This window comes from Ochotona princeps, chromosome 4, assembly GCF_030435755.1.
Source record: "Ochotona princeps isolate mOchPri1 chromosome 4, mOchPri1.hap1, whole genome shotgun sequence".
In the NCBI taxonomy this organism is placed as follows: Eukaryota; Metazoa; Chordata; class Mammalia; order Lagomorpha; family Ochotonidae; genus Ochotona; species Ochotona princeps.
The window spans coordinates 9,823,357-9,835,205 of record NC_080835.1 but is presented as its reverse complement, the minus strand read 5'-3'; the positions used below and the strand labels follow the sequence as shown (position 1 = coordinate 9,835,205).

Below are 11,849 nucleotides of genomic sequence, written 5' to 3'. Positions count from 1 at the left end.
AGTGGAAGATGGCCCAATTGATTGGGCCCCTGTGCCCATGTGGAAGATCTTGGCATCTACCTTCAGTCTGGCCACTGTGGCCGTTTGGAGAGTAAACCAAGACAGAGAAGATCTGTATCTTTCTTTCAAACAAACAAATCTTAGAAGCAGAAAACAAAGATGCCTAGGAATTAATTCTTGGACAAAGTTTAATTACCCGCTGTAGGATATGCAGCCACTGTATACTGGGCATTGGTGACAACAGCAAAGCCAGAGGTGTACCTCCACTGGGCAGCTTATGGCTGAGACAGCAAGGAAGGACCTCTTCCAGGCCGTCAGTGTCATGAACCCGCTGCTCAGGAAACGCACAGGTTTCAGGTTGTACAGAATAACTTTGTGTCCTCCTTACGTCTAGGAAATAAACTGACAGTGGGTGACCAGCAGAAAACCACTTTCATCACGGTCTAAATACACAAAGCCTTGCACTGATTACGTCTCTGTGGGAGAGATGGAAACATTGTTCCCTCTTTATGCCTTTGTAGAGCGGAAAGTTGAAGGAAGTCCTGGATGAGAACTACATTTCCCTCCGTACCCCGGAGGGGGCGGGGAGCACACGCCGCTTGGCAGCTTCGGGGCTCAGGGGGCGGCGGGACGTCGACCCCAGTCCAGGACCCAGTGGCCCTCTCCACAGCCCAGACCTGACTAGCTTCGTTCCCCTTTCGTGCCACAGCCTTCCGCTGCCGCCCGGAGCTCCCGCTCGCATTCTTCCCTCGCTGTGGGAACCTCCGGCGGGCGGTGCAGCGGGCCGGGAGCCAGCGAGCTCGGCGCATGCGCCCCCCACGCCCGCTCGGCCTGCTCATCTCCCGGCGCCTCCCGCCTTGCGCACGCGCACACTGCAAACCAACGCCCCGGACTTGAGGCGCGGTTTTGGTGGCGCGTTTCAGCCAAGTCGCACGTGAAGGAAAGCGGTGGCCGGAGCTCGGTGAGTCCAGCCCGGGATCGGGGCTGCGGGGGTGCAGGCGGGACCGGGAGGCGGCAGCGGTGGCGGCCGCTGTCACGGTGGAGCGGCGAGGCCTGATCCCGCCGGACTGGGCAGGGGTCGGACGTCCGCACGGCGGGCCCTGCGACTTGGGGACCCGATCTCGTTGCTACGCAACCGGGGGCGTCGTCACTAAGTAACCAGGGAGGCGCGCGTTTCCGGGGAGAAGAGGGTTCCACGAGCGTCCCGGAGGTCCAGTGGAGGCGGAGCGGCTTTCAGGCTGGGCTACGAGGCCGTCGGTGACCCTCGGCGCCTGCGGCCCCTGCCCCACGGCCCAACCTCCTGGCAGCCCTGCAGGTCCCGCGTCCCCCACCCACCCCCGGGGATACCCCAAAGTCTCGGGCCGCGCCACGTCCCTGGCCAGCGGCGATGCCAGCCTGCAGCCCTTGGCTGGGGACGCAATGTTGGAAATAGCACTCGCGACTGATACCCTGTCTGGAGGAGGCCTCGACGCGCCAGGGGAGCTGCCCCCAAGCAGTTGACGGGCAGCAGCTGTCACGGGGCTTAGCAGCGGCTGCCCCCGACCTGCCAGATCGCTGACCACCGTCTGCTCCGCGACGGCTTCGCCCCGTTTGCACTCAGCTGCGCTTCTCCAGTGACTGCTGTATATTTAGATCAAGTGTCAAAATAATCTCCCTCTCCCCACCTCTAGTTGTCTCTTTGTTTCTACTCTCACAGCTGCTTGGTGGACCTCCAATGCACATTGAACAGACACTTAGTTCTGAGTTAGGCGCTGGGCATTGCAAGAGAAGTGAGCTGTGAGGTCTGCCTCGAGGCGCTCCTGAGCGACACACCGCTCAGTGTTACTAAGGTGTAGCAGCTGTGAGCGGCACTCCGGCAGGTTGAGTGCTGCAACACCTCTGTAGTGTTTCCAGTTTAGCCAGGGTGTGCAGCAGTTCTTGGCTCGTCTTCACCCCGTTTGACGTTTGAGGAGTTCTGGGTTATCTTAGTTAGCAGGCAACCTGATGGGTTTGATGTGGCAGGATTGAACCCATCCTCTGTACACTGCTGTGCCTTGGGGGCTTTGCCTAGAACCAACTCGTCCATTTGCGGCAGCTGTTGGAAATCCCCAAGGTGCTTTAGAAACTCGGTCTGGGGAGTGTGAAGGAGTAGCCCCGGGTGGAGCGGACATGCGTGTTTCCTGGGCTGCAGAGGCAGTTCTGCTGGGTAGCCAGGGTTGAGAACCCGCTGCTGCTCCAGGGCATTTCGGAAGCAGGGATGGGGACCACCAGGGCTGGCTACTACAGCAGCTGCCCCTCCTGCTGTGGAGTGATTCAGAGCAAGAAAAGGAAGAGGAGGAAGAAGGCTGGCTGGGCAGGGGTTGTGTGGGCTGCCCCACCCTAGCCTTACAAGGCAAACCACAGCTAAACATATAGTGCCTCCCCCCACCCCCCACTGTACAGAAAGCAGCCGGTTCTCTTGGCCCCCTGCCTGAGCCACATTGCCGCCCAGCAGGGGGGGGGGCCCTCTCCCTGGAATGCAAGGGTGTCCTCCCACGTTGTGCTTGTTGGCAGGGACCAGACTGACCTGGGCCTGTGGCAGTGCAGGATGAGCCAAAGGACAGGCTGAGATCTATGCTAGGAGTTCTGGGGGCAAGAGCTGGTGTGCTGGGCGACACTGGCGAAGTCACTTGATCTCTCAGCGGCCATACTCTTCTGAGTATGGATAATGATACCCTACAAAGTTGTCCCCAGAGTTAGATGGCAAAGAAACAAGCGCTTCGTCAATTATAAAGCACTCCACCCAAATCAGAATTTATGTATGTGAGGGCATTTCCAAAAAAAATTCCTGGAAAATGGAATTTTAAGAATATACTATATTGAGCCCAGCATGGTAGCCTAGTGGCTAAAGTCCTCGCCTTGCACACGCCAGAATCCCATATGAGCGCCGGTTCTAATCCCGGCAGCCCCACTCCCCATTCAGCTCCCTGCTTGTGGCCCGGGAAAGCAGTCAAGGATGGCCCTAAACCTTGGGACCCTACACCCATGTGGGAGACCCAGAAGAGGCTCCTGGCTCCTGGCTTCGTATTGGCTCAGCTCAGGCTGTTGCAGCCTCTTGGGGAGTGAATCAGCGGACAGAAGATCTTCTCTGTTGCTCTCCTCTTTGTATATCTAACTTTCAAATAAAAAAAAGTATACTTTGAGTTTATTTCGGTGCACTCTCCTAAAATCCACGTGCAGGGTTTTCATTGCACACACTTATACAATGTTATTGAAAACAAAAATTTCACCAAAACAAAAATTTGTTTTAAAGATGTATTTATTTTTATTTGACTGTTAGAGGGAGAGATTTTCCTTTTGCTGGTTCACTACCCCAAATGGCAGCAATGGCCAGAGCTGGGCCCATCTACAGGGTCCCAGGGACTTCAGGCTATCCTCTACTGCTTTCCCAGGTCATAAGCAGAAAACTGGATTGGAAGTGGAATAGCCAGGATTTGAACTGGTGCTCATATGGGATGTCAACACTTGCAGGTGGCAGATTAGCCAGTTGAACCATCACATTGGCCGCTACTTTTGTTCTTGATTGCAGTGGCCTCTTTCTGTTTTAAAAGTAACTGATCTGGCTGAAGTGAGGAGGCATCCGAGGCAGGTCAGATTCATATTGAAAGGGATTAAACTAAGAAATTGGAAGTAACTTGAAACAGACCAGCTAGTCATTGGCGTTTGTTTTCTCCTTGCTCCTAAGTCTTGCATGTGGTTTCTGATACACCAGCGACAGTCGGCAGGCAGGGTCATGCCAGTCTCATCGAGGAGGGTTTATTTCAAGGTCCCCCCCGCCTCCTGGGAGTCAAAGCTGGCACGAGGGCCGCAGGCTGCTGTGGGAGGAGGAGCACGTGGTACCCTGACCTTCTGGGGTGGAAATGTGACATCCGATTCCTCCTGGTGGAGGTCCTTGGATAAAGGATCCAACCCAAGATAGCAACCATGTACTTCAAGGCCCCAGTTTGGTTATGGCCCAGATAGCTCAGGAGCTGGCCATGCCTTCCCGTCTCCGAGCACTGGCAGGCAGGAACCATCTGGCACTACATGTGTGCCAGGAAATGGAGAAGGCTTTCCTAGCCTGAGTTCCCTGCACACAGATTGCATGTCCCACAGCCCTGCTTGATCCTGCAGGCCTCAGAACGGGCTTGGGCAGCTGTTTCCGGGCCAGCAAGTACCCCCAAAAGCTTATTTTTAGAACTCTTTCCTGGACCCGCCTCCTTTCCACTAAGCGAGAGTGAGAACCTATTTCTCTTCCCTCCTCCACCATCTGGATTTTTGCCCAACTCCCTGTGTGCCTTGGTAACTGCAAAGAGCTTCAGATACCTGTCTGCCCATTGCTCAGGGCATGGCTTAGAGCTTCAGGTGGACCATGGGAATGCCTTGGAGCTGCAGCCCTGAGCCAGGAGGAGCACAGGGGTTGGCAGGTGTTTCGGGACATTTCTCAAGTGCAGTAGCGAATGGAAGGGCGACCTGCAAACACCATTCTTGCCTGCTGAGATGAGTCAGTACTTGTCGGTCCTTCACTCGCGTGTAGCTTCACGTTGTGGGGAAGATTAGAGCACAGAGCCTGGGGTGGGAAGGTGACCTTTCACCCGGAGGTCGCTGAGATCATTGATTGGTAGTTTTCAGTGTATCTTAGTTCAGGATAGTCTATTAAAAAAGAAGTTTTATTCATTTTTTTAATTGGAAAGGCAAATTTTCAGAGAGAAGGAGAAACAGGAAGATCTTCTATCTGCTGGTTCACCCCCAAATGGCCACAGTGGCCACAGCTGATTCAATCCAAAGCCAGGAGCCAGGAGCTTCTTCTGGGTCTCCCACATGTGCACAGGAGCTCAAAGACCATCCTCTGCTGCTTTCCCAGGCCATGACCAAAGAGCTGGATGGGAAGTGGAGCAGCCAGGACTAGAACCTGTGCCCTTATGGGATGCTGGCACTGCAAGACGAAAGATTAGGCTGTCGAGCCATGAAAGTGTATTTTGGCATGACTTTCTAAATCACTCCTGAGACTCAGGTTAGAGAAGGTACAGCAGAGGGACTGTGAGGAAGGGTCCAGTGTGGATGTATCTGGATTCAGGTCCTGGTTTCACCATTTCTTGCTTAGCCTGTCTCAGTTTCTAGTCATCCCTCCCCACTGTCCGACCCCAAGGCCGTAGTGAAGACCAAATGAGATAGTCCTAGCCAAATCTCACTTTTCAGAGTGTCTTTTTTTAAAGTCTTTGCCTACATTGAGGGTGGACGGTCTGTGGTTGTGATCTCTCTCTCTCTCTCTCTCTCTCTCACACACACACACACGCACACACACACACACACAATCACACACGAGTTGTTTTGGATTTCATCCACAGTTCCTGGCTCACAAGTCCCATCGCCTGTTCCCTAAGTGGCTGAAGCAGGAAGAGTACTTTTGTTAAAACATTTGTCCTTTTGTCCTTGTGGCTAGCAATAACTTAGAACAGTGGGGGAAAGTCTGTAATAAACTCTTTCAAACACGCCTGAGCTTGGGTTAATGAGGCAGTCTTTGGAACTGGTCTCTAAATAGCCCCAGGCACCAATCTGACCTCCTGGAATTGGGACTTAAAACCTCACTTCCCAACCTCCAGGGAGAGAAGGAGGGTTCAAGGGTTGAGTAGCTCGCCAGTGGCCAATGACTTGGTTGGTCCAGTTTTTATGAGGCAGCTTCTTTGCAAATCCAGAAAGCACTGCGTTCAGCAAGCTTCCAGAGGGCCAAATGCGTGGAGATTCCTGGAGGGGGATGCTTGGGAATGGGCCTGGAAGCCCCTCATCCCTCACCCCATACCCTGCTCTATGCAGCTCTCATCTGGCTTTTATTTTTTTCAGCATCCTTTGTGCTATCTTTACAATATACCAGGAAGTGTAAGTAAGTGTTTGCTTGGGTTATGTGAGCTGTTCTAGCAGATTAAATAGCCCAGCCCCAGGAGGGGTCTGTGGCAATCTCAGTTTATAGCCAGTAGGTCAGAAACCCGATTGGCATCTTTAACTTGCCACTGGGATCTGACCTGGTCTCCTGGTGGATGGTGGACGTCCACTCATGCTCTTGGCAGAATTGATTGCTTGGTGTGTGCAGAAACCCATCTCCACTCCAGCACATTTAGTCTTCTGTGTTGTTGAGTGAGGGTACGAGAACAGGGCCTGGCATGATAGCATAGTGGTTAAGGTCCTCGCCTTGCACGCGCTGGGATCCCTTATGGATGCCAGTTCTAATCCCGACGGCTGCGCTTCTCATCCAGTTCCCTGCTTGTGGCCTGGGAAAGCAGTCGAAGACAGCCCAAAGCCTTGGGACCCTGCACACCCGCATGGAAGACCTGGAAGAGCTCCTGGCTCCTGGCTTTGGATCGGCACAGCACCGGCCGTTGTGGCCGCTTGGGGAGTGAATCATCGAAGGGAAGATCTTCCTCTCTGTCTCTCCTCCTCTCTGTATATCCACCTTTCCAATAAAAATAAATAAATCTTCAAAAAAAAAAGTACAGGAGCAGCTAAATGTGGGACCTCCTCTTTGCACAGAGGAAGCCCTGTGTACCTTGACTTTGAGTGAATTTGCGATTTGGAAGCTAAAGCTTGGGTTCAAATCTTGGCCTTTCTACTTCTCAGCCCAGTGACTTTAACTTCTCTTGATTCTTCCTGTCTGTCCCAATAGGATGAGGAGGAGTAAAATAGCCACTTCTTGTGACGGTCCTTCAGGGTCAATGACAGGTGCTCAATTGCTCTTATTTGAGCACACAACCAACCACTTTTCCTTACCCCCATTATATGGTGGTAATCCTCCCTGTCTGTGCTAGCCCCAAGTGGCTTTTTCTTTTTTAAGATTTATTATTATTGGACAGGCAGATTTACAGAGAAGAAAGACCTTGTATCTGCTGGTTCACTCCCTAAATGGCTACAACAGCCTGAGCTGAGCCAATCTGAAGCCAGGAGCCAAGAGCTTCTGGGTCTCCCATGCAGGTGAAGAGTCCCAAGGCTTTGGGCCGTCCTCGACTGCTTTCCCAGGCCACAAGCAGGGAGCTGGATGGGAAGTGGAACAGCCAGGACACAAATCCATATGGGATGCTGGTGCTTGTAAGTAGAGGATTAGCCAATTGAGTCATCACCCCAGTCTCCCCTTCCTCACCCACACACAAAGCCACTTTTTATATTAGTTTTATCTTTTGTATTTCACTTTAATTTTTGTTTTCCTCTTGTGTCTGCAGGAGGCAGAGGAGACAGGGCCACTCTGTGTTGTCAAACTACACTGGAGCCCAGATATGGGGTACAGTCTGATGACACCTTAGAGATGCTGATGTAGGGAAGACTGTTCCGAGGGTGTTATTTCAATGGTTTTGATAGTTCTGAGACACTGATGGATTCATTGTACCAGGGCTGAGAAAATCTTTCCAAGGTCTGTTGGCTGACCAAATCCACCTTATTGCATCCAGAGACCCAGGAACATGTTACAAGGTTTGGCCAGCAGAGTGGTCCAACTGGTTTTATTCTCTATCCTCTGACAAAGCCCTCAATGTCCTCTACTGGCTTAGGTGAGCTTGCTCTCCACTGCATAGGCGTCAGCAACTGAGGAGACCCAATCCTAATATTTGCACTCCAAAGACAGACCATATATATTGTGATTTTCCCCATGCCAATGTTTGAGTCCATCCATTTAGTTGGGGAGTCCTCCAAGAAACCTCAACTGGAGTGACATTGGAGTTGACTCTTGTGTGCGCCAGCCAGTGTAGGGTCAGGTGTGATCTGTCACCTGTACCAGCCAATGCACATACTGGTGGATGCAGCTAGCTGCCTGGTCAGTTTCACCCATAGGCCCAGTCTTCACGCACAGTAGCAGGTGCCACAGCCAAATTGGGGCAACCTCCAGTAACCCCCACCAGGCCCACTCCCAGCTTCGGTCTCTGGCATGTATTGCAGCTTAGCTTGGTCCATCCCACATCTCATCTGACTCTCATGCATACTTATGGGTGCTTAGCTCAACCTAACCTACCCCCATCTGTGGCTCACATGCCCACCAGCAAGAGCTGCAGCCCAGCAGGGAAGTGCCCACAGTTCCCCTACTAAGCTTGTTCCCAGCCCTGGATCTTACTGTGGCCCAACCTGAAATAATTTTTACCAAGTCCCAGCACTTGCCAGCTGGTCTGCAGCCTAGCCTGGCTGGCCTGCTTCCATTCTGGCTATCATGCATGCTGGCAGGTGCAGCATCCTAGCCCAGCCTGGGTCACCCCTAGACTGGCCCATCATCAGTCTCAACTATCATGCTCAGCAGTAGAAACAGCAACCCAGTTAAGGGAGTTTTCAAAGTTCCTCTACCAGGCTCACTCCCAGCCTGGGTTCTTGTGCGTGCCAGCAGGTGCTGAGGCCCAGTCTGAGATGACCCACCCCTAGTCTCAGCATTCACCAACAGGTACTACAGCCTTGCTTAGTCCAGCCCGCCCCTAGTCCCAGCTCTCGTGGGTGCTATAGCCTACCCTCCGACCCAGCTCTCATGTGAACCAGTGGGTGCTGCAGCCTTGCCTGGCCTGCTTCATACCCATTCTGGCTCTCATTAGTGCCAGTGGGTGCTAGAACCCAGTCCAGCCTGGCCCAGCTTGGTCCACCAAACTCAGCCCACATGCCAGTGTGTGCTACAGCCTTGCGCATCCTGGTCTGTCCCCAGCCCCAGCTCTCACACTTGCCAGTGGGAGTTGCAGTCTAGCAGGGGAGTCCCCAAAGTTTCCCTACCAGGCCCATTCCCAGCCCCAGATCTTGCACATGCTAGAGGGTGCTTCAATCCAGCCTGGCATAGCCCACCTGCAGTATCAGCTCTTGTTGGTAGCGGTTGTCGACTAGCCCAGCCAGGTATGGCTCACACCCTGTCCTAGGTCTCCTGTGTATCAGCTTTATCTTAAGTAAATTATATACTCCTTGGGACAGAGCCTTAGAGGTTTATAAAATTCTTGTGTGTCCATAGCACCTAACACAGAGGGCTTCAGGTAACTGGCCCACAGAGAGCTCTTGTGCTTTTGAAGGGACTGAATAATGCTCACTAGTTATATGTGTGTGGTGAGGGATGTGAAAGAGGACCCGCTAAATCAGATGACTAAGTACTTCTGACATTGGAAGTCTCAGTTCCTCCTTTCTCAGCTAACAGCCCTTTCCTTCTTACTTTAGCTTGGGTGCTTGCTGGGGTAGGGGTGGAAGGTATTGGGGCAACTCAGAACCCGGGGAGTAGGTGTGTTTGCCGAGCCTGGCCTTCAGCTCTCACCCTGTGCCTCTCTCCTGGCAGATCCAGTATGGCAGGCTTGGGCAGCAGTGCCCCATGGAGCAAGTATCTGTTCAAAGCCCTCCTCATGGTCCTGGTGGCCGTGCTCCTGCTTCACTCAGCCTTGGCCCAGTCCCATCGGGACTTTGGACCTCCAGGTCGGCAGAAGAGGGAGGCTCCAGTTGACCTCCTGACCCAGATTGGTCGCTCCATGCGGGAAACACTCGATACCTGGATTGGGCCAGAAAACATGAACTTGATTTCAGAGGTAAGGAAAACGGTCTGTGTTAATGTGCCCGTTAGAGGAAGATAAGAGAAGCTGTTAGTGACCTTGGCCTCGTATCTTCCCCGTGGTATACTCCCTGGTGTAGAACCCAGGGAAGCCAGACACCACCTGCCTTTTGCCTCCTTATTTGATTCATCCCCTCGGGCCTTTCTGATCCACCCCCATCTTACCCTGACTTTTCCTTTTCTTTGCCAAAAAGATTGGGACATGAGCCATTTGTATAATCCCATGCCATTGCGTGACTACAAAGTCTGACTTTGGCATAAAGCAAAGTGTAAAAATTATTATTTTTGGATTTATTTATTTAAAAGAGAGATAGAGAAAGCTCTTCCATCCTCTGGTTTGGGACGCAATCCAGCTTTCTGATATTGGAATACTAGCATCACAGTGAGCAGCAGCTTAACTTGCAGCGCCACAACACCAGCCCCCCCCGCCACACACACACACACACACACACACACACACACACACACACACACCCCGTCCCTGAGTCTCGAATAGGCACAGTATCAAGAGGCGAGTCCATGCCTTCAGCTGTAGGTGTGGGGCTGCTCTGCCGCTTCACCCCGGTCCTCTCTTCTATTCACTGCCAGCTCAAGCCTGATGTCGTATCCCTTTGGTTGATCATGCTGAAGGGCTAAGAGGGTCAACTATAAAATGGTTAAATATGGGACCCCTGACAGACCTTGTTTCACTGAAATGTTTTAGCCCTTACAGATGTCCCTCATGCTCCTTCCTGCTATGTCAGGGACTTGCAGGATCCCAGTTTTTTTGGGTGACAGGTAAAGGGATTTGTTGACCCATACTCACATAAGTGACACGAGTACCCCTACTACTACCTCCAGAATAGCCCAGCAAATTGGTTGAATTAGATTCCAGTTATCCTGGGATCCAATTCAGGATCTTCTGCCTGTCCCTGTGTCCTGGAAGGTGGGTGTGGAAGGGCCCCTTAAGCTAGACCCAGGAGCTCTAAACCTCTGTTGTGGGCCCACCACCCTTGGCCACAGAGCAGGCCGGACATGTTCCTGCAGCCTGGCCTGGGCAGTGGACAGGCTTGGAGGAAGGAAGCGTGGTGAGTTGTGGACTCATCTCACCTGGTGCTGTTTCTCCAGACCCTGTCTCAGGCGATGTGGGCCATCTCCTCTGCCATCTCCGTGGCCTTCTTTGCTCTGTCTGGGATCGCTGCCCAGCTGCTCAATGCCCTGGGACTCAACGGTGAGTGATCTAGCTGGCCAGCCAGGGCTGCCCTGCATGTCCCTGTGTGTGCGAGTTTACCTTTGTCAGGATTTAGACCTTTTCCCCATGTCTCTGGGAGACTCGGAGAACAGGCTGCCCCTGTGCCAGGGGCTCAACACCTCCCTCCTTGGGCCTCCCGCTCCCCTTTCCCCTTTGCCACTTCTCTAGGTTGCCTGATGCTATATCTCTCCTCCTCTTCCAGGTGAACACCTCACCCAGGGCCTGAAACTCAGTCCCAGCCAGGTCCAGACCTTCCTGCTGTGGGGAGCAGGGGCCCTGGTCGTCTACTGGCTGTTGTCCCTGCTGCTCGGCTTGGTCTTGGCCTTGTTGGGGCGGATCCTGGGGGGCCTGAAACTCGTCATCTTCCTGGTGGGCTTTGTGGCCCTGGTGAGGTCGGTGCCTGATCCTTCCACTCGGGCCCTGCTACTGCTGGCCTTGCTGACCCTGTACACCTTGCTGAGCCGGCTCACAGGCAGCCGGGCATCCGGGGCCCAGCTGGAGGCCAAGGTGCGAGGGCTGGAGCGCCAGGTGGACGAGCTGCGCTGGAGGCAGAGGCGAGCGGCCAAGGGGGCTCGGAGCGTGGAGGAAGAATGAGGAAACCCCCCCGAAGGCCACCTTCGCCATACCAAAGAGCTGAGCTGTTCCAGGCTGGCACAGCCTTCCCGCCGGCCCCTGCCCATCTTGCCTTGTCCGAGCCCCAGATGAGAGAGGAAAAGTGTTGCTCTGTCCTCTGAGGGTCTCTCTCTCTCTGGGGCTGGCTCTCTTCAGCCGTTCTCTGCCCCAGCCAGGGCAGGTTGGAGCGGCCTCCCCTCTCGCCCAGCCTCTGCATCTGTTCTCAGCTCTCATCACTGCCATTGGTCTCCCCGTGACTAAACCAGCTTCCCACTGCTGCTGCCTGGCTTCCCCCGCTGCTGCCTCCTGATGCTCTCCCAATCCCTGGACTTCTACAGCTCCTGTTTGGCTAAGCCCAGCTCCTTCCCATTCTCCTCCTTCCGGCCCTGCGTGCCCACCAACCCACAGCCCTGGCAGCCTGCTCCTGTCCTTTTCATCGCCCAGCTATAGGGTAGAGGCAGGGGCTGTTGCGGG

At 53.7% G+C, this 11,849-nt stretch overlaps 1 protein-coding gene across 1 annotated transcript; it reads left to right on the top strand.

The window, feature by feature from the left end:
• Positions 1-632: 632 nt before the first annotated feature.
• On the top strand, positions 633-11,641 carry TMEM109 (transmembrane protein 109). Its single transcript, XM_004585265.3, has 4 exons — positions 633-961; positions 9,266-9,509; positions 10,640-10,742; positions 10,966-11,641. The coding sequence occupies exons 2-4, from the start codon at positions 9,273-9,275 to the stop codon at positions 11,355-11,357; spliced, it is 732 nt and encodes a 243-aa protein (XP_004585322.2). The 5' UTR covers positions 633-961; positions 9,266-9,272; the 3' UTR covers positions 11,358-11,641.
• The last annotated feature ends 208 nt before the right edge of the window (positions 11,642-11,849 follow it).

Excerpts from the sequence above, each read along its gene's own strand:
- TMEM109 (XM_004585265.3), top strand. The coding sequence starts at position 9,273 with ATGGCAGGCTTGGGCAGCAGTGCCCCATGGAGCAAGTATCTGTTCAAA. Across the intron at positions 9,510-10,639 it reads ACATGAACTTGATTTCAGAG|ACCCTGTCTCAGGCGATGTG; the intron begins GTAAGGAAAACG and ends CTGTTTCTCCAG. Across the intron at positions 10,743-10,965 it reads CAATGCCCTGGGACTCAACG|GTGAACACCTCACCCAGGGC; the intron begins GTGAGTGATCTA and ends CTCCTCTTCCAG.